Source organism: Armigeres subalbatus, chromosome 2 (assembly GCF_024139115.2).
Source record: "Armigeres subalbatus isolate Guangzhou_Male chromosome 2, GZ_Asu_2, whole genome shotgun sequence".
Lineage (NCBI taxonomy): Eukaryota > Metazoa > Arthropoda > Insecta > Diptera > Culicidae > Armigeres > Armigeres subalbatus.
In genome coordinates this window covers 136,426,648-136,452,126 of record NC_085140.1, presented here as the reverse complement: position 1 = coordinate 136,452,126, position 25,479 = coordinate 136,426,648, and the positions used below count along the sequence as shown (strand labels likewise).

General features: G+C 38.1%; 1 protein-coding gene across 1 annotated transcript in view; it reads left to right on the top strand.

The window, feature by feature from the left end:
- Positions 1-25,479, top strand: part of LOC134210897 (semaphorin-2A) — a 367,095-nt gene that overhangs the window by 40,121 nt on the left and 301,495 nt on the right. Inside the window, exon 2 of the mRNA XM_062687324.1 lies at positions 18,454-18,608. Coding sequence (XP_062543308.1) covers positions 18,515-18,608 — 94 coding nt within the window. The 5' untranslated portion in view covers positions 18,454-18,514. The remainder of the gene's footprint in view (positions 1-18,453; positions 18,609-25,479) is intronic.

Here is a 25,479-nt window from a genome sequence, read left to right as displayed (position 1 = left end):
ACCTTTCGATCACCACACGTTCGTCCGTCAAGAAGCTCCCATCCTTATCCCGGCACATTTCGGCTCGCGGCACGAAGCCTTTGCGGGATGCGTTGAGCTTCTGATAGAACTTACGTGTATCTTGAGAACGGCACAGCTGTTCCATCTCCTAGCACTCCGCTTCTTCCAGGTGGCGTTTCTTCTCCTTTAAAAGGCGGATCTGCTGTCTCCGCTTCCGTCTAAAACGTTCCACGTTCTGCCGGGTACCTTGCTGCAGCACGACCGCCCGCACTGCGTCCTTTCCTCCAGAATCTGTCTGCACTCTTCGTCGAACCAATCGTTCCGTCGACTTCGTCCCACATACCCGACGTTGTTCTCCGATGCGTCGTTACTGGCAGCAGTTCGCAAGAGGTGCCCCATCGAGCTCATCCTCTTCTGGCAACCTCGAGATGCTGCGCGTATGCAGTGGCGACGTCAGGTTGCTTCAGTCGCTCTAGGTTCTACCGCTGCGGCTATCGGTACCGTTTAACGCAGTTTAACCATCACCAGATAGTGGTCAGTGTCGATGTTAGTGCCACGATATGTCCTGACGTCGATAATGTCGGAGAAGTGCCGTCCATCAACGTGGTCGATTTGTGATTCTGTCTGCAGTGGTGATCTCCAGGTGTACCGATACGGAAGGCTGTGTTGGAAGTAGGTGCTGCGAATGGCCATATTCTTGGAGGCGGCGAAATCAATTATTCGTAGGCCGTTTTCGTTCGTCAGCCGGTGAGCGCTGAACTTCCCAATAGTCGGTCTAAGCTCTTCCTCTTGGCCAACCAGAGCGTTCAAATCTCCTATGATGATTTGACGTCGTGGCTTGGGCAGCTGTCGTTCTCACGTTCCAGCTGCGCGCAAGGTGAATACAAACAGGTGTTGCAGTAGGCCAATTTCATGATTCAGCCATCTTGGATTTTTATATGGAGCAGACACCGAGTTTGTTTATGTTTTGCACTGAAAATTAATTTTTCACCCCCGCGCTAGTCTCTCCCATATACTGTCGAAATGAGTGAACCCTGATATAAGAACCCTGGCTGCGCGTAGAATGCGTCATTATCATCATCAGTGCTTCCGGAAGGGCTATGGACGTTGATTATGCTGAAGTTGAAGAACCGGTCTTTGATCCTCAACCTGCACATTCTTTCATTGATCGACCACCATCCGATCACGCGCCTTTGCATATCGCCCATCACTATGAAAGCTGTCCCCAGCTCGTGTGTGTTGCCGTAGCTCTTGTAGATGGTATGATTACCTCTAAACGTTCGCACCATTGATCCCTTCCGACAAACTTCCTGCAGCGCTACGATGCCGTATCCACAGGTGGGACTGGGCTGAATAAACAAGTAGAAGTGAGAAATGAAACTGTCTGTTTATTAAAATAAAATGCGCGTTGAAATTTTTTTTTTCGGGAATTTCGTAATATTTGTTATCGTAGTTTAAAATAAAATTAATCCGGTAATGTTGTCTAGATACAGTTTTAAAAATAATTGTTAGGGAACATAAGTATTCATAAGTTTATTCAGGTTTTCCTCACAGATGGTGTCCTAAATTAGGTCGGTGGATGGAATTATGTAGTTTGGGTATTCCCCTTGAAACCCGTTCACAAAATCCGCTAAGAATTGTCAGAAAAATATATTTGAAGAATACCGAATAGAATTATTTCTTATGTAGAATTTCTTTTGAAATTCTTCCAAAAACGCTTTCGTGCGTTTCAGAATTTTATTCGGGAATTCTGCCAGAAATTACTTCAGAAAGTCTTTCTTGAATTTTTGGCGATATCTTTCAGACATTCCTCCATATTTTTTGCAAGGAATCCAGGAATAAATGCCTACAATATAATTCCTTCAGGAAATCCTTCTAGAATACAGGAACTTACTCGAAGTATCCTTCAGGAATTGCTACGCAAGTTTCGTACATAAATTCCCCCGGAATTACCTTGAGCAATTCCTCCGGGAGATTCTTGGAAATTGAAAATGCACGGGGCCCAAAATCCGGCGGAAAACTTTCCCGAGGTGTGAGGCTACCTTTATCAGGAGAGGTATCGGGGAAAAAATAGCGAATCCTGGGGAATTTTTATTACATGCTTCTGAGTGTTCTCCGAAAAAAAAACTTTTGCAGAAATAGATGAATTTACGGAAATACGGAAAATACGGAATTCGTGGTATAAAAATGTGCACGGGATTATTGAATATAATCAAATAGGGGAACTGTACCGATCTCCATCTCACTGAACATATATTCATCTCAACGGGAAACAAAGAAATGCAGCACCAATTTCGTCGCCTCTTTTTGTCAACATGCGTGCTCACTGCTGAGAAAAATCACAAAAATAATAAATAATCCAAATTCCTTTCCATTGATTTGTTTTTGGTGGGATGAATATCGGAGCCATGAGATGAATTCCATGAGCAGCTTCCCTATATATTTCCACCCAAAAGTTATTTCCACTATCCGCAAAAATCAGTTCACGCACTTAAACATATTTATTAATCATGATCTGATTAGTCAAGGCCAACGCACTGCCAGTCAGTGCACTGGATGTCCTGGATCATATGTTTCGAATCAAAACAAACGCGATGCTACGCACACCAACATATCCAATGACAAATGGAACTGAAAATGTTGTTTTATTCAGGGTTCGGGTTGGCACTGACCCAGGTTTAAAACGAATTCGACATTAGAGTCCCTCGTTGGAACTCGGACGATGATCAGCCGCCCCTAACATGGAGAACAGACGCTGTTGTGAGCCGCTCCTAATATGGAGTACAGACGCTCAGTAAGATTTGCCCCTCCGGAGACGAGCAACCCCCCCCCCCCCATCCCTGTCAGCATACGACCATAGTTCCCACCGGGGTTAGTTACCCGATGTTCCCTAAGGTTGCTCGTATCCCGGCCAGCACCACGAAGAGGTAGGGATAGAAGTTGCTGGTTAAGAGGCTAAGGACCGCGAAATGGGGTCTATTTCATTCCTTCATGTACCTACGCGGAGTACCAATGGTACGCTTGACCCAGCATTTGCCGTGCCTTATAATGCACGTGATAACCACAATTACCGCAAATTGAATAAAACAGAGTTCTATTTATGCAGATCGACAAAGTTTCTAAATAGCTTATCTCATTTTTAACATTCAAATGATCCAATAAAATGATCCAGATACACTACGATAGAAAATCAGGAATGGAAGAATATTGTTTCGAAGAATATAAGGCCATCTTAGAATGTTAGACAAGTTGCAAAAATGTCGTGAATATAGAAAAAGGCAATATGTGCATTTTTTGGCGATTTGTGTAGTTGATTGTGGGAGAAAAACATTAAAATGAAAGCCTATTAATGACTAATATCCTCGACTGTGTATTGTTACACGGTAGAAATAAGAAATTATTCACGCGATGAATTTGATTGTTTTTGGATGGCATATACAAATACAAATGATTATGCTTTTCTGAAAAATACCGTTTATCGTAAAAAAAAATAAAATCCCATTCCTCAAATATTTCCAACGTGCGGCATCTCCCCCTGAGGTGTAGCATCTCATCCGGAATTCATTTCATTTTTTTGTAATGTAAATAGTACAGCCCTATTTTTTTAAATTTGTAAATGACTTCTACTTTATGTAGTTAGATCCCTAAACTTTCAAAAACAATATTTAGAGTTTCAATTTGACGGGTTGTTTTGAGGAAATATCGATTTTTGAAAAGGCGTGACATCTCACCCGGATTTACCCTATCGATGAATCTAGTACTTACACAAAAACCTTTAGGATGTATATCATTCAAGAAGAGAAAATTTTACACTAGTAGAACTATACCATACTCATCATTGGCAACTGTATTTACAGCTTCAACAAAATAAAAGAAGGATGATATCGTCATTTGAGGAAATAATAAAGCAGAAATGAGGCAAACACAAGACATAACATATCTACACCTTATTACATTGCACAATTATAATGTGAACCCCATTGTTGTATCCTTTCCTCGAACTAGCAACCTTCAACGCAGCCCGTCTCACCTAAGTGGGGCTTCTCAATTTACCCTTTCACAAGTTTACATGAATGACGCTTTGCGGTTTTCACTCTGCATATGTGTGTACATCTCCTACTTTTTTTACCCATTCTGCAAATTGACAAGTTAGGAGAGCTTTATCCGCCAAAGTGTTTTACACTTCAGAACGTTCATTGCATTTCACCTAGCCTTGAGGAGCCAACACACCGGGCATACAGGGAATGACGAGCACATGATTTATTCAATGATGTTCACCCCATATCTCGACACTCATTCATTTTGTTTCATCAACGCTACTGCAGCCAAGTCCAAATTCTGCAATTATCATATTTTAGTCGCAGTTGAGCCTGTTTGACTAAACATGACCTCTTAGTTTCTGAGCCAACCAAGCTGGACATGATTAGGATCACAAAAAAGTTTTCACTCAGTGAATTGGAGTCTCTGCCACACCGCCCCCCCTGAGCGTATTTTTATGTGTGTTCAGTTGAACTGATTTCCCCTTGGGTACCACCACCGGTTTGATCAAAGGGCGAAAAAGTCGCATCCAGCACCCAACTATTTGCGTTGAATTGAAAATCCAAAGACATGGAGGGCAATCCTGAGAACAAGCATTTCCCCTCGCAGTGTGCAATCGTCATCAGGAGATCATCAAAATAAATAGTTTTTCTTCGCTTTGACTGGAGAAATCCAGTAGAGATAGTGTCTAACATGAATAAGGATAGAGCTGGGAGGGAATGCGGTGAAGTCGGTTGGTGTGACCAATCTGCATACAGAACACAGAAGACGAAAAAACAAATCTACACTCTAGTTATGCTCCGAAAACTAACAGAAAGCCAAGGACTTAGTTTGGAAAATGGAAGATAGAAAAACGAGAACGAGAGATCATCATTAAGATAAAACTTTTGCTTGCCATGAGTGTTTGAATATATCGGACTTAAACATGGTGATGTCAGGAAACTAACGTCCGGCATAAGTGCTGATAGTTTTCAGTTTGAAACCGAGTACTAGTTGTTTGCGGAAGTGGCAACGTCCGAACTATTGCGGTTGAGTTTGTGCTTCGAGGCTTCTATTGTTGCGATCAATTGAAATTTTATGGCATTTTTTGTCTGGTTTTGAAAAGTTTATCAAGCGTTAGAATGAATTCCATAGAAATGTTCAGAATTATTTTTCCTATAGCAATCTTTGGTCCCCTAGTATCGACGCTATTTGCTTAGAACTGTTCGGCACTACTTGTTTAGAATTGTTCAAACAAAAAATCAATATTGTATAACAAACAGAAATTAAATTTCCCAGAATTGAATTAAATTTAATTATACAACTTTTTTTTTTTAAATTTCATGAACAATAAATAAAAAACAAGTTAATGAGCCTTCCAAATAAAATTTTCTTCCAAATAAAAAATAAAAAGCAATGGTCGAATAAGAGAAAAACTATGATAAAATTACCTTTATCTTGACGAGGTGTTTGTAAAATGTTTGTTTATGGCTTTTGTAGTCAAGTTTTTCCGTGTTTTTATTAATTTCGCCGCATTTTAAATTTTATTTGCTATTTACCTAATACCTACATGCATTTATCTCTAAGTGTTTCGTCACTTGTCATAAGACGAGTTAATACAATCCCATTGAATTCCACCACTTAACCATTAAGTGGTGGAATTCAATGGGATTGTATTAACTCGTCTTATGACAAGTGAAGACATTCCACTAAAAAGCTCAAAATAATTTTCTTATCAAAGTGTTTCGTGTTTGATTAACATAGATGATAGACTGTTGTTCTTATTTACATATATCACTTGATAAAACAAATTCCAAGTCATTTAGATAGCTGAATTACATATTTTAGTAAACTACATTTTAGTAAACACAGCAGCACAGTTATTAACATATTTGAACTGCTGTCAACTCTATGTTCAAAGATAAAAAGCTCAATATTCGAAGTCCATCCAGGGGCTGTTTACATCATAAGTGCAAAAACTCCCATGCTTCCTAGAATCAATTACAATTCGATCATACAGCAGATTAAAAATGTTGCTCTGTACTCCTAACATATTGACTCCGCAACCAACCCAATCAACGGAGCCAACCCAGAAAAACAGCTTAGCAGAAGGGTCGAGTCGGGTGGGAGTGTGCGATTGGCACTTTGATGAAACACACGTTTTATCTTTCAACTACTGATCCCAGCACATGGCTCCCCGGACATCTTTCTTCTCATTCTCAGAACATAAATCCATCGATCGGATCACTATATTGCTGTGCCCCTGCCTGTTTCCTAGAGGGAACCTAACCAATGTACATTGATGCAGCAATTTGTTTGAAATAAGATGCTTTTCTTTGCCATATAGTGCTGGGTAGAGGCAGCTTCATATGATGATGCACAGCGAAGGATAGAAGTAATACCCAAACTGGATCACCGAAAAAAAAACATTATTAATCCACCTAAGTGGGATCAGGTTTCAGCAGAAAAGTTTGCTCAATGTTCATGCAACAAAGCTTGCTTAACGCCTAAAGAAGCATTCTAAGGTCAAGGCTCGTATGCCATTAGAACCACAAAAATAACAGAATGTTTTAATTAACATTGTCATTCGAATGGATTTCATTCCATTATGACTGTAACAATTCAAAATCAATAAATAATTTTAATTTGGTTTTGTAAAGAAAATTTGATATTGATTCGACGTCGATTCCTTTCAGTGAATGTGTTTAGTACAAGAAAGACAAAAATGCACACTCCATAACATGGATGAAGGATGCTTCCTTGCTCTGCAGTAAAGATGAATTGGATGAAACAGGAAACCTCTCGGTTAGGAGTTTTTGCGCTCCTTTTCATGTATGGGCGATACGAATTCGTACTTTGTATAGGGAGCAGGGATGCCCCAGTTCCGGTCCGATGGAGCAGCAATAAAACTTTTAAGCAGCTACAAAAGTGTATATGTTTTCTTGGAATTGCAAAAATGTCCTCTATTTCTTATAGTGCGATCATTTAACAGTTGGTCTTCCTATTGATTTTGTGTATGAGTTGTACAAAAACTCAAAGGTGCAGCCCAATCGGACCTGTGTTTCGCGTCCGCGCGTCATTTCGGTTCGAGGTTCTACGGAGAGTCGACAGAACGATGGCAGTGAAGACGGTGTTTGCTGCATCTGTAGCGGCTCAACGGCAAACAGACTATCGTCGGCGTCATCGGCACTCCAGTGAAAATTTCTCGCATGGTTCGGGATCTGGATTTGTTGCAGTTTATTGAGAAGGCGCATTATTGTAAAACAATCGGCTCTTTTCAGAACCTCAATTTTCCAAAAGAAAAGGTTGAGCAGAATACACTTTCATCAAGAACAAATCATCATCGCTTGGCCACAGCGGAAATTGTCTTCGGCAGCAGAATCACAAGCGCGTGTCGGACTGTTGTTACGTACTTTTTACACAAACTATTTTAGTTGATAAAGGGTTAATATAAAGCTTAAACGAGCATACAAAAAGCAAGCGTATGCGAGTGAACAATTCTTTCGATAACAAATTATAGACATAGTACCTTTTATATTTAGACGTGGGACTACGTCTATGTTTTCTACACCGGGGTACACTTTGCAATTGCGTAAAATCGAAAAGCCTAATGAAAATATGATAGACTTTGAACGTTAATATCTCAACCGATTCTCGATAAATTTTCAATTTTCTTGGACCATTCTTTCAAGGAAGAGTCAACATTTTTTATCAGATTCATTTAAATATTGATTTAACTTAACAACATACTTTTGAAAATATGCTAACAGTTAAGCAATCGGTTTCGGTAAATCAACCAATCCAAGTGCATCGCAAGCATAGACGTCACATTGATGCAACTTAGTTTTAATCCTGAGTTTGATCAATATTTTGAAGCGAGTGGAAACGGCAGGGCAGCGACGACAACTCGTAATGATTCCGTCGATATCGATATCAATAGCTACTGGTCAACCGCAATGATGGCGTCGGTGCGATATCAGTGACGTTTATCGGCGGTGGATCCTGCATAAAACTTATTTTTATCTATGACGTCTGCGCCGATTATTTATTTGGTGGGAAATTATCGAGAGGCCATCGTCGGCGACAATAACACTCATGCGAAATTTTCTCACAAGGTTCAGATTTTCGTTTGGCTGCTCCTATTGATTGAAAGGGGCATAGTTGGACAACTCTATCTGGGGTATGATTTTCAGCGGTTGACAACTTTTTTAAAATCGAAATTGATGGTCCTGAAAAGGACTGTTTCTGCTAACCTACACGCGTATTTGGGGCATTCTGTTTGACGGTAGCTTTTCGAACGTACCTCTATTGGTTCCATTGGAGGCACTCAGAATCTACTTCGCTGCTGTAGTGGTTATGGAAAACTTTCTACGGTTCGTTTCTGCTGCTTCTTAAGTGTCTGCCAGAGTAAACAACCAGTCGAACACAACTCACGTACTTGATACTTGATACTTGATGGGCTACAGCTCTTCGATGAACCTACGCCGAATGGAGTGTCCTTCTCCACTGGACTCGATCCTGGGCCAATCGCTTCCAGTCGCCCTGAACATTGAGCGCCCTTAGGTCCTCTTCAACTGCAAAAAGCCATCGTGTACGCGGCCTTCCACGAAGCCTGCGGCCTCTTCCGGGTTCTCTACTAAATATTATCTTCGCTTGACGTTCTTCCGGCATACGAACAACGTGACCAGCCCACCGTAGTCTGCCGTGTTATATAAGCTTAATAATATCCAGCCCTTTATACACCTGGTACAATTCGTGATTCATGCGACGCCGCCAGATACCGTTCTCCTGTTTACCGCCGAGTATTGTCCGCAGCACCTTACGCTCAAACACTCCGAGAGCTCTCCGATCAGCCTCCTTTAACGTCCATGTCTCATGGCCGTATAAAGCCACCCCTAGGATGACCACCAAACACCATTGACAGCCCAAGCTTTAATGATGGGCTGTTCTAATCTAAACCATTCAGGCTGGCGGGTGCTTCAACATTAGCTGCAGTTGTAATGGTGGCAGAAATTTTTGTGGTTTATCGCTGCCGAGGGTGATGCATCTACTCTCCGTGGATATCTGGACAGAATGACGTTTGAGCCTAGCAGCTTCTCAGTTTCGTTTGTGCTCAATGGGAGCAGCTATATTTTTGCCCTGATAAATTTTCAGACCGAAATTCTTGTTCAGATCCGAGTTATTGCTAAAAATAAGTGTGCGCAAGGGTCTTTTTTCCCTGTAATACGAAACATACCTTAATGTTCTGGACGTGTTCACACCCAAAGTTTATAAGATTAAAACATATTTTTTTTATTACTTTCTTTATTTGTTAGGCACTCTGTGTTACTTAACCGCTACTGTGCCGAGATCTACTGTGGTATTCGGCTGAACAGAATCCACACAGAATCTATTTTTAGATTTCCATTACCATTATTGTTGTCGTTGCCAGTCCATTTCATCGTAAGTCCATTGTGTTTGTTTGTCCATGTCGTCCACCTAAAAAAAGTTATCAATCTCAAAAATATATTGGTAAAGATTTCTTGTCGATTCCGATGGTTTCACTATTTGAGTAGGGCAGGATTGACTGAACTCAGAGACGTATTCAGGGGCCACAATGGTAGAGTATGGGCTGCAATGAAATAATCATGCGGAAATGGGAAATGGGCATGTGACTGCTCAAACTTTACAAATCAGGAGTTTTAAAACCACAGTCGGGTTCAGGGGGCCGCTGCTCAAGCATCACGAAAATACATCAGGAGCTCAAAGAATTTCTTCTTCTCCTTCTAAAATTTTGACCGGGGTCATATTCAGTGATCAAAATAGGGAGAGCAGGGCGCATAAATCCAGTCACAGTGAAACTGGGCATGCTGATGATCCATAAAAAATCTAAAAAATACTGTTTAAAAATGAAATTGATTTTCTGAAATTTCGATCAGAGTCGGGTGGGTTTTAGTCGATTAATGCCCCTAGCGTTGACGAAACTATGAAAAATTATTTTAAAAAATCAGGTGGTATTTAAAAAGCTTCGGAAGATCAGGTTAACCGGGAAATTAAAGAATACCAACCGGGTAAAAAAAATATTGGGTGTACTTGGAAACGAATATAAATTGCAACGCAAAAATCGTGCTGGTTGCGAAACCGATCCGGCAACAACCCGATGAAAATAGTTTTTAATCACGATCCGATCCTATCAGCGATGATCGAAGCGATGATGAAGTGGACCCTCCGTAGACAAAACATGAAAATCACTGGTAATGAGAATAAAATTGGATGTAACGGCTTTCCGATTCGTTATCCTTTAGCTTGCTCGCAAATTAAAGAAATGCAATTTGGTTTGTTAATTATTTTTGTGATTTTTACTCTGCAATAAGCTCACATGTATTTAAAATCACTTAAATAAACATTTAAAAAAAAAGCTCGCATGTTTGCAAAAAGAACCGACAAAATTTGTGTTTTATTTTTATGTTATCTTGCGAAGTTTGAGTAGTCGCATGCCTACTCATTCAATTTATTTTTTTACCTGGTCCAGCAATTATGACCCCTGAATGCGGCAATGGACATCATTTCAGAAGATCAATTCAAATTTAAATAATTGATTTTGCATTCCTGATGTAATTTTGTGAAGTTTGAGTAGTTGCATGACTATTCTTATTCATTATTATTGTTTGACCCCTGGATTAGCAACACTGGACCCAATTCCGGCTGCTCTCTCAATTTTGACTCCTGAATTCAGCCCTGGTCAAAATTTTGGGAAAGTAAATTTCGAGTTCAAACAGAATTCTTTGAGCTCCTGATGTTGGAGACGAGGCAGCCTAGGGCTGAAAGTCTCCTTAATGAAAATACAAAAAAAGCTCCTGATGTATTTTCATTTGTGCAGCCACATGCCTAGTTTTAGTGTAATTAGTGTTATGGTTCTATCACAAACGCCCGAATGACACTCGCCCGAATGACACTCGCCCGAATTCCATTCGCCCGAATGACAAACGCCCGAATTCCATTCGCCCGAAAAGACCAAACGCCCGAATGGACCATTCGCCCGAAAAGACCATTCGCCCGAATGGACCATTCGCCCGAAAAGACCATTCGCCCGAATAGACTATATGCCCGAATAAGCTCTTCACTTTACTTGATGAAAAGATTTTTTGTGACTAATAAAAAGAGATAGTATATTTGATTTCCTACTTATCTCATATTTTGTTGCACACGTCTCTCATATGTATTTAAATATTCGTTTCGTTTATGTGTGAAACAATAAGAAAAATAACGACGTTATGTACTTTCTTTTTCATAACATTCAAATAATGACTTAATTTCTTTATATACATATGCATAAGCTTCACACCTCGCGAATTTGGTCCACAGATTTTTTCCCCTGGGCACAGTGACCAAAATCCGGCAGAAAACTTTCCCGAGGTGTAGAGCCCCGTAGAAAAAAAAAGTCAGTTTCAATCGCTTAGCATTGTTGAGAGAATCAGATATTAAAATAAGTTTTATGTATGCTGGTCACTTATACATCCTGAAATGAATTAAAACCTGACGGAATAATTAGAGCTGTAGCGAAAAATGACGTTGCAAGGGTATTCATTTAAACCAATCGTCAAAAATAAGAGGCGGAATTAGGAATTCACCCTTCTTTTCTTCATACATTGTTCTTTCTTAATGTATTGAAGACATGATTTCTTTAATGCTTAAGGTTCAAGCAAAACTCGATTTAAAGATAAGCAAAAACGAGCCACGCCGTATAATGTAACGCCGGTAACAACGTGATAAACTATAATCATCAGAATGTGACGATATATATGCGCATATCGACAGATGCTATATGACAACATTGGACGCAGAACCTTTCTTGCGATCGACTATCTATGGTAATTACGGGAAGATCTTTCTATTTCCTTCAACACATCATTCAACACAAGCCAAGATTTGGATAATTGATGGAACATTAGGCGAAGGTCAACACCATCGATTCGTTCCCTTGGTATTAATGCTAAAACACGGGAACGTATGATACAGCCTTTTGTTCATTGATGGAACGAAATTTATCAGTATACGTTAGATCCAGAGTATATACTATTGGAGTTTAGGATGGTTGAGATTAATGCTGAGGAACGTGTCGTCCCAATTTCATGTTTCAAGGATGTTTCTTTCTCCTCAACCAAAGTTTTGTTTTTAAGAAAACATCAGCGATTGGAATTACACTCGGCATACGGGAAGGATTACAGACTTCAACTTGCCTATAAAAAGTTTGTTACCTTAGCATATTTTTCATGTTAAGATATAAAAAGGCATTCAAGGAGGTTCGAAAATCTTGCCCAAACGTATTTTTTTATGTAAGCAAGTATTATGTGAATGGGGTGTACCCGTTAGGCAAATTTACGTTATACATAAATGACCCAAAGAACAGACCATGACATAAAGAAGGCAGAATTATGCCAAACGACCATTATGCCTTACGTACATTATCCCTAACTTCCGTCATGTGTAACATCCATTATGCCTAACGTACTTATGCCTAACATAGTGGACTCATGTGAATGGTCGCCAATCAACGCACAAAAAGACCACTAGAGACCTACTTTTCTCCCCTTCACTATGGTCGGTCTATGAAAATACCGGTGTCAGGCCATTAAGCCGAAGGGCTTTAGGCTGAAGGCCATTAGGCCGAATGACCATTAGGCCGAGAAGTGAGAAGTTAGTTCTTCCTTTTTCCTCCTCCATTCTTCTTTCTTCCTCATTCGTTTATTTTACTTTCTTCATCCCTCTTCCTTCTTTCTTCTTACTTTTTTCCTCATTTCTTCCTTCTCTCTTCTTTCTTTCTTTCTTCTTTCTTCCTTCTTTCTTACTTCTTTTTCCTTCTTTTTTTCTTCCTTCTTTTTTCCTTCTTTCATCTTTCTTTCTTCCTTCTTTTCTCCTTCTTTCTCTCTTTTTTCTTCTTTCTTCCTTTGTTCTTCCTTCTTTCTTCCGTCGTTTTTCCTTCTTTCTTCCTTCTTTTTTCCTTCTTTCATACTTCTTCCTCCATTCTTTCTTCCTTCTTTTTGTTGTCTTTCTTTCTTACTTTTTTCTTCCTTATTTCTTCCTTCATTCTTGCTACTGTCTTATTCCTTTCTTCATGCTTTCTTCCTTCTTTGTTCCTTCTTTTTTCTTTCTTTCTTCCTTTATCCTTCCTTTTTTCTTCCTTTTATCCTTTCTACATTCTTTCTTCATTTTATCTTCTTTATATTTTACTTCACTCTTTTCTTCCTTCTCTCTTCTTTTTTTCTTCCATCTATTTTTCTTCTTTTCTCATCTTTTTTCCTTCGTTCTTCTCATTACTCACTTCTCACTTATTGCTCCACACTTCTCACAATTCACTCCTCATTGCTCACTTTTCACTTCTCACTGCTCACTTTTCACTTCTCACTTCTCACTTCTCACCTCTATCTTCTCACCTCCCATTTCTCACCTCTCATTTCTCACTTCTCGCTTCTCACTTCTCACTTCTTACTTCTCACCTCTCACTTCTCACTTCTCATTTCTCACTTCTCACATCTCACTTCTTACTTCTCATTTCTCACGTCTCACATCTCATTTCTCACTTCGTGCTCCTCACTTCTTTTTACTTCTCATTTTTCACTTCTCACTACTCCTAGCATCGAAAATACCCTAAACAGTATTCCTCGAACTTCCAATAACATTTTAGGGTGGCACAATAAGTAGAATATGCTTTTGAAACGAGGAAGTCCTCCGTTTTACAGAGTTCCAAAACAGTTCCAACTAGAAGAAAGAAATGCGACCACTGATACTCTACGACCACTGCAGGCTAAGAAGACATCTAAAATAGCAGAAAAGAATGAAAAACTGGACAAACTGGTACGGTATTTTTCCTTTCAATATGATTAGGAAAAATAACATGTTGTTATACAATCTGAAGGTATACATAAATATATGACCTATTCGGGCGAATGGTCCATTCGGGCGAGTGGTCCATTCGGGCGAGTGGTCCATTCGGGCGAATGGTCTTTTCGGGCGTTTGGTCTTTTCGGGCGAATGGAATTCGGGCGACTGTTACATTCGGGCGAATGGAATTCGGGCGAGTGTCATTCGGGCGTTTGTGATAGAATCTATGCCTGCGACCCCCAAGCCCGGTTCTGGTTAAAATTTCAAAAGATCAATTTGAATTTCAAACAGCATTCTTTGAGGTCCTGATGTGTTTTCATGAAGTTTGAGCAGCAGCATGCCCAGTTTTATTATTATTGGTGTTATTGCTCCTGCTCTCCCCATTTTGACCCCTGAATTTAGCCCTGGTCAAAATTAATTTCAAGTTCAAACTGCACTCTTTGAGTTTCTTATGTATTTTCACGAAGTTTGAGCAGCCGCATGCCTAGTTTGATTGTAATTAGTTCTGGAATTCTTTTTGGCTTTCTCAGTCTTATGTATTCAAAACGATGAGTTTTGTTTTGCTTGACGTTTCGGCCTTTTATTTTGGCCAAAATACAAAGCCGAAACGTCGGGCATAACAAAACTCATCGTTTTGAATACATAAGACTGAGAAAGCCAAAAAGAATTCCAGAACTAATTACAATCAAACTGCTCTCCCCCATTTTGACCACTGAATCCGGCCCTAATATGAATTTTAGAAGGTCAATGTCAATTAAACATTTTTTTTAAACTTCTGATTTGTAAAGTTTGAGCAGCCACATGCCCATTTCCGCATGCATATTTCATTGTAATTGATTGTGTAGTCCATACTCTTCCACACTTGTTTTAGCAATAACTAGGATCTGAACAGGAATTGTGATCTGAAAAAGTATCAGGTCTTTGACATATTGCTCGGTGTATCATGAAGCTCTGATCATCTGAATGATGATCCTCGACGAGCCACATTTCAAACAAGACGCTACGCAACATTGTTAATGACGTTAAATACCCGGATGAGCAGCTGAAATACCCCATACCTTAATATTAATTAATTAATTAATATTTAGTTATTGCCATATTTAATCAAATGTTTAACAAGATTTGTTTCATTTGTATTGGTTTGTTGTGACTTTCTGATATTTTTACTATTAATACATTTTATATCAGAATCTGTTACAAAAATACGCATAACTAAACAAGGAACGGTTCGGCACTTCATCCCATAGCTCCTATTTCCATCCCATCAAAAACAAAGCAATGAAAAGGAATTTGGTTGGTCTCTTTTTTGGGATTTTTTTCACCAGTGAGCACGCGTGTTAGCAAAAAGAAGCGACGAGATTGGTGCTGTATTTCTTTGTTTTTTTGAAGAGTTGAATATATGTTTAGTGAGATGGAAAACGGAACAGTTCCCCTATAAATATATATTTGTTTTTTGTTTTTTCATTCTTCATTTCTTCATCTCCTTATTTTTCTTCATCTCCTTATTTTCAATTTCTCAAGTTTTATTTGTTTCCCATATTTTATTTCTCGTAGGGAAATGACGGCTTTGACAGGTTTTGTTGTATTATTGTCAGGGGGGTTTTTGTTGACCAAATTTTATAAAATTTGGCCACAATATTCTTTGATATGCAAAGTATGTTTAGGCCAAATTTGAGCACAATTAGTTATAGAAAACCCCCCTAACAACAATAGAACAAAACCTGCCAAAGCCGTCATTTCCCCTATATCATATTTTATTTGTCATATCTGATTTCTCATTCCTCATTTCCTATTTTCAATTTAAGCTTCACGCCCATGCGATTAGTACCGTCCTAGTAAGAAGAGCACTTTTTGTAAAGTTAAAAATTCTCCACTGGAACACTGCGTGTGTTGTAAAGATTTGGCCGAAGTCGAAAGTTGTTTGGTTCGATATGCCTTTAGGCCGAATCTACCAAAAATGGAAATACGGCCAAAAATTCAGTTTGGCTGGAACAGTCATTAGGCCGAAAATGTAATTTGGTCTGAAAAGGTCATTTGGACGAACAATAGTGAATGTAAAGTAATTGATGAGATTCGAAAGTGAGAACAATAGCAAGTGATAAAAGAGTAGTGAAAAGTGAGAAGTACTACGTCTCACTTCGCAATCAATTCTCGCTGCTCATTCTCACTCACACTTTTGTTGTATAATTATTCGCATTTTGTTTACTTACTTTTCAGTCCTTATTTTTAACTCCACATTCTTCAGTTGTCTTTATTCACTTTTTCTCTGTTAACCTCTTTGACTTATTTCCTCGCATTATCACTTTTTGCATTACATCAGTTGCCACAAATCATTTTTCTTTTTTAACTTCCATTTGTCATAATTCACCTGTGTTTGATAATTGCACTCTCCCCGTTCTCCATTCTTTTCGCAAACTTTCCATTTTTTATTTCTATCTAGCTTTTTGTTAGCTCCGTTCCATTTTTTACGTTATTCTCGCGCTTATCCGTGTCTTCTTTGTCCAACAATGCATCAATCTAGACTGTATTGATTTATAATTTTCTTTTGAACAATATGTTAATATCATATTTGTACCAATTGCTCGCTGTTTTATTAGTTTCATTTGTATAGATTTAATAATCGGATTAACAAATTGAGTTCGAAAAGTCTTGTCCTAAATATGTCGGAATAATGGGTGATGTGGTGGTTGTCTTATAAATCTGAATTAATTATAAAATATTTTTTCTAGCTCTACCGAGTAATATAAAATACTCCAAGTACGTACATCCAACCGGTGATTGTTAGAGTTTCTAACAAGTCTGTATAAGAACCTACCAAAACCTGTACAAGAACTGTACATATGCGAGAATGATAGATTCTTCTACTAATATTGTATGAGACCTTACAATTTGGCAAACTTTCCTTAACATCAATCCTGACAGATTCCAAGTTCCAAAGTGCTCACGTTTTCGGGGGCACACCACTCGATACGGAAGCAACGCACAACTGTCAAGCACGCAGCAAAGCTGAATCAACAAAAATGACAGTTGTCCACCGCCTCTGTATCGAGTGGTGTGCCCCCGAAAACGCGAGCACTCTGAAACTTGGATTCTGTCAGGAGTGACCTTAAAATATTTGTTTGTGAGCTTATATTTTTTGATAAGAATCTAACATATGCTCAGTTCTTATACAGATTTTGGTAGGTTCCTATAAAGAATTGATAGAAAATATAACAGTCGCTGGTTGATGTGTGGTCTTTATTTTATAATATGAAGCACGTTAACACATTAGTGACATTTGTAATCATCTCACACGATTTTCAATGTAATGGCAATGATATGCGCCTATGAGCACTGAGTAGTTGGAAAAACATCCAACGAAAAAATCCATTTTACTCGAGTATTGATCGAATAATAATATCGTGTCCTTTTTGACTTAGATATCTGAGATTAGACTATTTATCATTGTAATCGATCGATTTTGGATTCTAAGTTCTAAATTGAGAAAAAAATAATTGATTGCTCAAAGACAGATTGTTCAAAATTTATGTACTTTATGAAGCATTCCTGTTCTCAATTTGATGAATTTTCATTAGAATAGGTATTACTTTATCGCCTCATCGTCTCACTGAACTCTGTACACTACGCTCCGGGACACAAAGCATACAAAGCCCTGCACCCAGCATCCATCCATATACGACACTAGCTGGAGATGGTCCAATCAAAATTTCCCTCTCATTCAAATTTCAATAAACTTCGATTGACACTACTTTGTATTTTTGAAATATGAACACCCCTTCAAGCTTCTGCCCATTTTTCATCTCGGTTGCATCCTTTCGGAGCAGGTTCGCTTCCGTACGGCAGGAAAAAAAATAATCTAAAAACAATCACGTACACCGATGATGGAGGAATCTTTCACTTTTTCAATATTCTGGCAAACGACATGACATACATCGTCTCTCTCTCAACCTGCGCCTCCTGAACTTGAGCCACCACCACCGCTGCACACCATCCATCCGTCGCAGTTCCGGAGGGTTGGATTAGTTGACGTTGACGTTAGATTGGGTGGAGTCTGCATGCGGTAGGTTGGAGGAATTAGGTAATTGAAGGATGAAAAGCGACAAGCATCACCCCAGCAGGAAGAGAACGGATGATTGAAGCCAAGAACCATAAAACAAATCGATTAATCCTTCTGAAACTGACAGTTTTCCGAACTCGTCATGATTGAAAGTTTTCAAGCAGGTTGCCTGGTCGGTTGCCATGCTGGCAGTGCGGGGTGTAGGCTTCGTGAGAGAAAGGTGCGGTAAAAGTGGGAGGATATCGGATTTCACTGGCACTCGCTACCATCCGAGGATGACGTCGTCGACGACGACGATGATGATTGCGTTCGATTGGGATGCGGATATGAGAAGGTTCATAGACGATGGCACTAGGGCAGTAAATTTCCTTGATGTTTGAAATACTGGTGCTTATTGATTGATTAGAATCAAAAACAGTAGGAGTCGTTATTTTCTGAAAATAATTATATGAATCTTGTTTTGATTGAAATTAATGACACAATTTAACACATTTTCTTTCTTTCTTATGTATTTGCAGATCTACAGTGCAAAGTGTTTCGACATATCATTGGTGTTGCAATATACAGACGAAAATAAACATGCCGGTGAAAACGATTTACACTTTTCTTAGTTTACTGTTCGTAGGAGTATCATACATCATCGCTGAAACTGTTACCGAAGAGCTTCCACCAGGTAGGTCATCATCCAAATTGTTTTCACAGCTTTAGATATGATCAGTTTTTGAATGCCCTCTCTTTTTGAATAACTTCGTCGTTCTGAAAACTGAGGAGAACCGTGTTTTGGACGACCGAACGGACGCGCAACAGTCTGTACCTACTTGCCCGATAGGTACCGCAAATTATGGAAGATCGCACTTGTCTACACCGAAATGAAGTGCATGAGCCACCGTACACCAGACGACTAAAACAGGCACTGCACTTACTTGCTCGATGGCTTCTCTGATAAAGCTATTTTCTTCTGATTTGTGCTAAAAAATTCCATGTATATGTTATCAAGGCTTTGCAATAATCGAAAGAGAACGTAAACAAAGAGGGTCGTACATTGATTACGTAAGCTCTCTTTTGGACTTACAACGTTTTCAAAAATCAGGCGAGAAATGTATTTCATTTTGTCATACATTTATGGTAAATTATCTTGAAAATAAATCTCGAAAATCATCATTATGGCGCCAGAGTGTACTAACACTTAACAACCTGAGGGAGTCATCTGCCACAAAGATGCACCGCAGTTATCGAAAACCTGCCAAAACAAAATCAAATTAATTCCAAAAGCAGACACTTCAATAGTATCGATTTTTTTGGAGAACGCCGTATTGGTCCTATTGGAGATTGCCTGCGAATCTTATGACTGGGAGATTTTCAATTTTTTAACTGTCCCCTTTGATTTTAATTTTATTTTAATTTGAAAAATAAGTACATCAGAAACTCAGCAGATCATGTTGGTTCAAATACGCCAGCTTATGCGTATCAAACCATGATTAAAACTTAAAACTTCACAGAAACACTTTCATCAAATTTAACGTTGCATATTAGTCGAGTCGCGACTGAGAGTTTTATAGCTGTGATCCAAATTGGTTTTATGGGATACTAGAAAGCAATAATAAAACTATTCATAAAACGGATAAGCTAATAAATCGTTTTGTTTTAAAACAAGGTTTATAAGGGGTTTGTAAATAATTTTAGAGTGTTAAAAAACCTTCCTTCGTCGGCATTGTATATGACATTAATAATTCAATTCACATAATTCACATTAAACCAAGCGGCAATAAATTTGTTACTTGGGATGTGATTTATTGGGGGGATCACTTTAAATACGAACTTTAAATGCGAGCTAATTGATTTTCTTTCTGGGCCGCAGAACAGAAGCAGTACAAAATATATCAGATCAGGTGCAATTCTCGCTTAACTTTTCAAAAGGACCTAAGTAACATTTTTTTCATGAATTAATTTGAATACTGCAATCAATAGCTGTCATGTTGTTCTGTTGATTGCGCTATTCAAATTAAATCATGAAAAAAATGTTACTTAGGTCCTTTTGAAAAGTTAAGTGTGAATTGTACTCAAAACATAACCAAATATCGCGATAGTTCTTCATCCTATATGAAGCATTGTCAATAGACTGGCCCAGGAAACAAAAAGTTGTCGAATTTCACGGGGCACCTCCCAGGATTGTGTCTTTTGGTGAGAAAATCAATCCCTCAAAATGTTAGCTCAATCGCTTGTTGCATAAGCTGGCGCATTTGATTTGAGGTTTGTATGGCGATTTTAGCTAAACTATATAGGAAAATACAACTCCGTCACTCATTCGATCTGGAAATTGGTTCTGATTGCTCGATTGGGCTAAAAATTACGCAATCCAGCTCCTAATAAATCAGCCGAAAGCCAAGTGCACGTCGCATTCTTGCTCCCGTCAGATCGTTGTTGAGAACCATTTTCACCGGTTTTATGTCCGACATTCTGACTACGTGGCCAGCCCACCGCAGTTTTCCGATTTTCGCGAAAAGTTGATTGGAAATTCTTTCGTTAATTTATGTAGAAATTTATTTGTCTAATCCTTCAGTTTTTTCTTCGGAAAATATTACGAGAATTCATTCTAAAATTTCTACGGGAATTTCTTTGATTATTTCGTTTGAAAATCATTCAGAAATTCTTCCCACTCCAGAAATAATTTAAAAAACTACTCCATTAATTCCTTTTGCCATTCTTCCAGGGATTCCTTCGGAAAATCCTTTGAAAAGGCCTTTGTAAATTCATCCGGATATTTCTTCGGAACCTCCTTTTGTTTTAAGTAAAACCATACAAAATTCCTTCTAAAATTGCTGCAGGAATTATTCCAGAAATTTCGTTGGAAGATCTTTTCCAGAAATTTATCATAAAATGAAATAGGAAATACTAAAGGAGTTTTCGGAAGGGTTTCTAACAGAAATGTTAATTGAATTTCCAGATGAAATTTCTGACGGAATTCTGAATGATTCCTAGAAAAATGTCTGCATACATTTCTGGTTTCCTAAAGAATTTATAAAGGAATATTCGAAAGTCTTAAGTATTTTCCAAATAAATGTCCGTAGGAATGTCTGAAGAAATTCCTGAGGGAATTTTCACAAGAATTCCTGGGTGAAGTTTGAAAGACACAGCAGGATCGATCTGTGATTTGGGCGTAACTTATTTGGTTAAACACTGTTTTGTGGAATTTGTTGAAAACAAGCATTTTTCGTCAACACTAATTCCCTTACCTGGTAGAGGAAAGTATATACTGTCGGATACATACACAGATAGAAAAAGTTGTTGAAATTTACACGAAAGTAATGCACATCAAGGGAATGCCAAAAAGAGCGTAATTTTAAACGATATTTTCGCTTGGATGTATGCAATTTGTATTGCATTATGACGCTATTTATTCGATTAAGTGGCATAATGCTATACAAATTGCATACATTTAGGGTGAAATTGGTGGACAAGATTCTTGTATGCTCAGAATAGTGGAATTTTCCGCGTCTGTATTTTTTATGCGCTGATTAGTTTTCATTATTTTTTTCTGTGTACCGTGGTTTTATCAGGAAATTTTATATGTAGCAGGAATTCGCCTTCCAATGTTCATTTACGCCCAAGTTACGCCCAAGTTTCCGTAGGTATTCTTTGAAATAGTTTAGGTGATCGACTTTCGTCTTACTTTTTACTATGTGGAAAACGATACCGAAGAACGAAAAACATGTGTTTTAGAGGAGGAAAATATTTGTGAGATATGCAAAAATATCCACTGCCTACCGGTGGGAATCCAACCCATACCCAAGTAGCATTCTGATTGAGCTCGTTTAGCATACTGGTAGTTGTGGGTTTGATTCCTGCCGATAGGCAGTGGATATTTTTACATATTTCATAAATGTTCTACTCATCAAAAACACATGTTTTTCGGTCTTCAGTATCGTTTTCCACATGGTATCCTTAAAGGAATTTCTGGGTTTCCGTAGGGATTCCAAATCAATTTCCAATAGAATATACAAAGTAATTCTTAAAGGATGTTCCGCAGGAATTTCTAAAAAAAAATTTTTTAAGAAATTCTCAAAAGAATTTGTAAAGGTATTTTCGTAGGAATCTCTAGATGGAATTTTTGAGCGAATTTTCAAACGAATTTACGAAAATGATTTGAACTTTCCGAGGAATTCCTGAGGAAATTTCCTAATGATATCTCCTTGAACAATTTCGTCAGGTATTCCTGAAACGATTTCCGTAGGTATTCCTAAGGAAATCCCGAAAAACTTTCCAAAGCAATTCTCAAGGGAATTTATAAAGGAATTTACAAATAACTTAATTGAAAATCAAGTCGTTTTCGTCTTGTAAAGCAGCAAAAACAAGTTTACTTCTGCATCCGAAATTACCGAAATCGTCGGATGCAGAAGTAAACTTGTTTTTGCTGCTTTACAAGACTGCACCCGCCGAAACGACTTGATTTTCAATTTTATAAATAACTTCCAAGAAATTTTTGACATTCCTAAATTTCTGTAAGAATTTCTTGAAAATTCCTCCAAGAATTCTTTCGGAATTTCTTGGGATTTCTTTTGAAAATCTTTCGGAAATATTTTCGAAGATAAATCCAGATTTTTTTTTGGAAATTCCTCATAATATTCCTTCGAAAATTCAAAAAAAGAGTTATAAGAAAATTTCGAAAGATCCTAATTTTAGGTATTTTTTTAGTACCTACAACACCTACGGAAATTATTTTAATTCTTTCAGGAATTTCTTCCGAAAATATTTTAAAAATTCAGCCAGTACTTTCTCGAGAAATCGAGAAATTTGGAAGCCCTAGGAAGAAATTTACCATAGGAATTTCTTAAGATCCTAATCCGGAAATTCATTCGAAAATTCTTTCAGGTTTTCCTTCGGTCCTTCCTCCGGAAATTCTTTTAGAAATTCCGTTAATCTTCTGAGATTCCTTTTGAAATTCCTTCGAAATTTCCTTTGCGTATTCTTTCTGGAATCTCTTCAGAAAATCCTTTAGAATTTCTTTTAGAGATCTTTCGTAAATTTTGTTTGGAAATTATTTTAAGAATTTCTTCGAGAATTCTTTAGAAATTTCCGTTGGAAACACCTTCGAAAATTCCTTTAGCATTTCCTATTTCATTCTTCCATAATTTTCATGAAGAGCTTTTTGAACAAAACTTTCGTAATAATTCTTGCAGGAATTTTACATTGTTTTATTGAAGCTTTTTTTTGAGAAATTCACAAAGGCCTTTCAGGAGGTTTTATTAGAGAATCCCTACAGGGAGAATTTATAAATTATTCTTGGAGGAGATAGAATTTCTGGAGGATTTTCTTGGAAAATTGCAGAAAATGTATTTTAGAAGGAAGTTACGAAGAACAATCTGACTAGATTTTGGACGAGAATTTCTAAAGGAAGGAATTTATCAAAGAATTATGAAAAAATCCCAAACAAATTCCTATAAAAATATAGATTCCTATATTTTTTAAGATTTCTACAAGAATTCCTTCAGGAACATCTGGAGGATTTTTTCCGCGAATTAAGCCAGGAATTCCTCCGGGAAGTCCTTCAAAAATTCGGACAGTAATAAAACAAAACCCTGTTTTGAATCTGGAATTAAGACTTGCCAAAAACCCAAAAAATTCGAGATTGCAGTCGATCCATCATTATACTTCTTCTGATATTCTCGAGAATTCCTTGGGTTTTAGTTCAAAAGTTACTTCGGAAATTTGTTCAGTGATTTCATTCAGGTGATTTTTCATAATAAATTTATGTTTCAAAAGTTCGTTAAAAAATCCTGCCCCTCCGGTTAGTCAACCAGAAATTTTTTCAGGCATACCTTAGAACATTCATTCAGGAATTCCATCGTGAATTTCTTCAAAAATCCTCCACAAATAAATCTAGAAATACTTTTTTTGAAGAAATTGCTTCAGCAATTATTCCAGCAATTTTTCAAATCAATTATTCCTGTCTTATGAAATCCCTTCGGAAACTCTAGGAAGAAATTCTCTGAGTTCTTACGATTTTTTTTCAGAACTTCATCCAGGAATCCTTTCGATTTTTTTTTTAATTCCTTCGGACATTCCTCCAGAAATTTAATTAGAAATTCCTTGAGATCTTCGGATATTCCTTGACACATTTTTTTTTCGGGAATCACTCCTGAAATTCATTTATAAATTCTTTTAGGATCATTCGAAAATTACTTTAAGAGTTCTTCCGTAAATGTCAACTGGAAATTCATTTTAAATTTCCTTTAGAAACTCTTCCAAAAATTTCTTAAGTATTTCCTATTTCATTCTTAAAAAAAATCTCAGATCTTTCAATCAAAATTCCTTTCAAAATAAATTCCGGAAAGTTCTTGCAGGAATTTCGGAAAAAATTCATATGGTTTTACTAAAAGAATTTACGAAGGAATTTCTGGATTTATCTCCAAAGTAATTTCCAGAGGATTTTCTAGAAAAATCCCTTATTTCGAAAAAATACTTTGAGGAATGTCCAAAGAAATTCTTGTACACATTTAATGTCGGAAATGCCTTCAGAAGTTCCGTTGTCACTTCCGTTAGCAATTCGTTCGGAAACTCCTAAGGAAATTCCTGAAATTTTGTCCTAGATTTGTGGAAAGGATTTTTGCTGGAAATTCCGGAGGAATTACTGGAGAAATTTCCGAGGGAATGGAATTTCCGATGGTATCCGAAGGAATACCTGAAATAATTTTTGAATTGGAAGTTTTTGGAAAAACGATTAGACGATCATGCAATAACAATTTTGTAATATTTGAAATTGTCTGACATTTTTTTGAATTGATTTATCGCTGACGCCAAATTATAAATAAACCAATTAGGCCAAAAGTGCTGGTGCCCCACCACTACCAGAGCTCTGGCGCCGCTAGTGTTTAGGGGTCGTTCAACAATGATGTCACAGGTTTTAGGGGGGGAGGGGGTCTAAGATTTTGTGACACTGCATATACTAGGTATACAAAAAAGCGTGACAGAGGGGGGAGGGGGGTCTAGAAATCTCAAAAAGTAGTGGACGTCATATTTGAATCGTCCCTTACCAGGATTGTGCTATCTACGTCATATTGATGGGGCTGCCTTCTCGCGCCTGACACAATGAAGCACAGTGTACACACTGCACAGTTTTGCGTAAAGCTCCTTGCTGGCACTCAGACAATGATCAGCCGCTCCTAACGTAGAGAACTGACGCTTGATCAGATTTGCAATTTTGGAGAGGAAGAGAACATACCTCCGCTTCCCTGTCGTCAACAGCATACAACCATAATTGCTACCGGGGTTGATTCGTCGATCTTTCCTAAGAATGCTCGTACCTCCCCGCCGGCATCATGGGGTGGTACGGATAGCAGTTGCTGGGTGAGAAAATTGGAAACGTAAAATGGGGTCTATTTAATTCCTTCAACTGCACAAAGTACGGAATCTATGATAAAAGGTCGAAAGACAAAAGGTCGAAAGGACAAAAGGTCGAAAGACAAAAGGTTGAAAAGACAAAAGGTCGAAAGGACAAAACGTCGAAAGGGACAGAAGGTCGAAAGAACAAAAGGTCGAAAGGGACG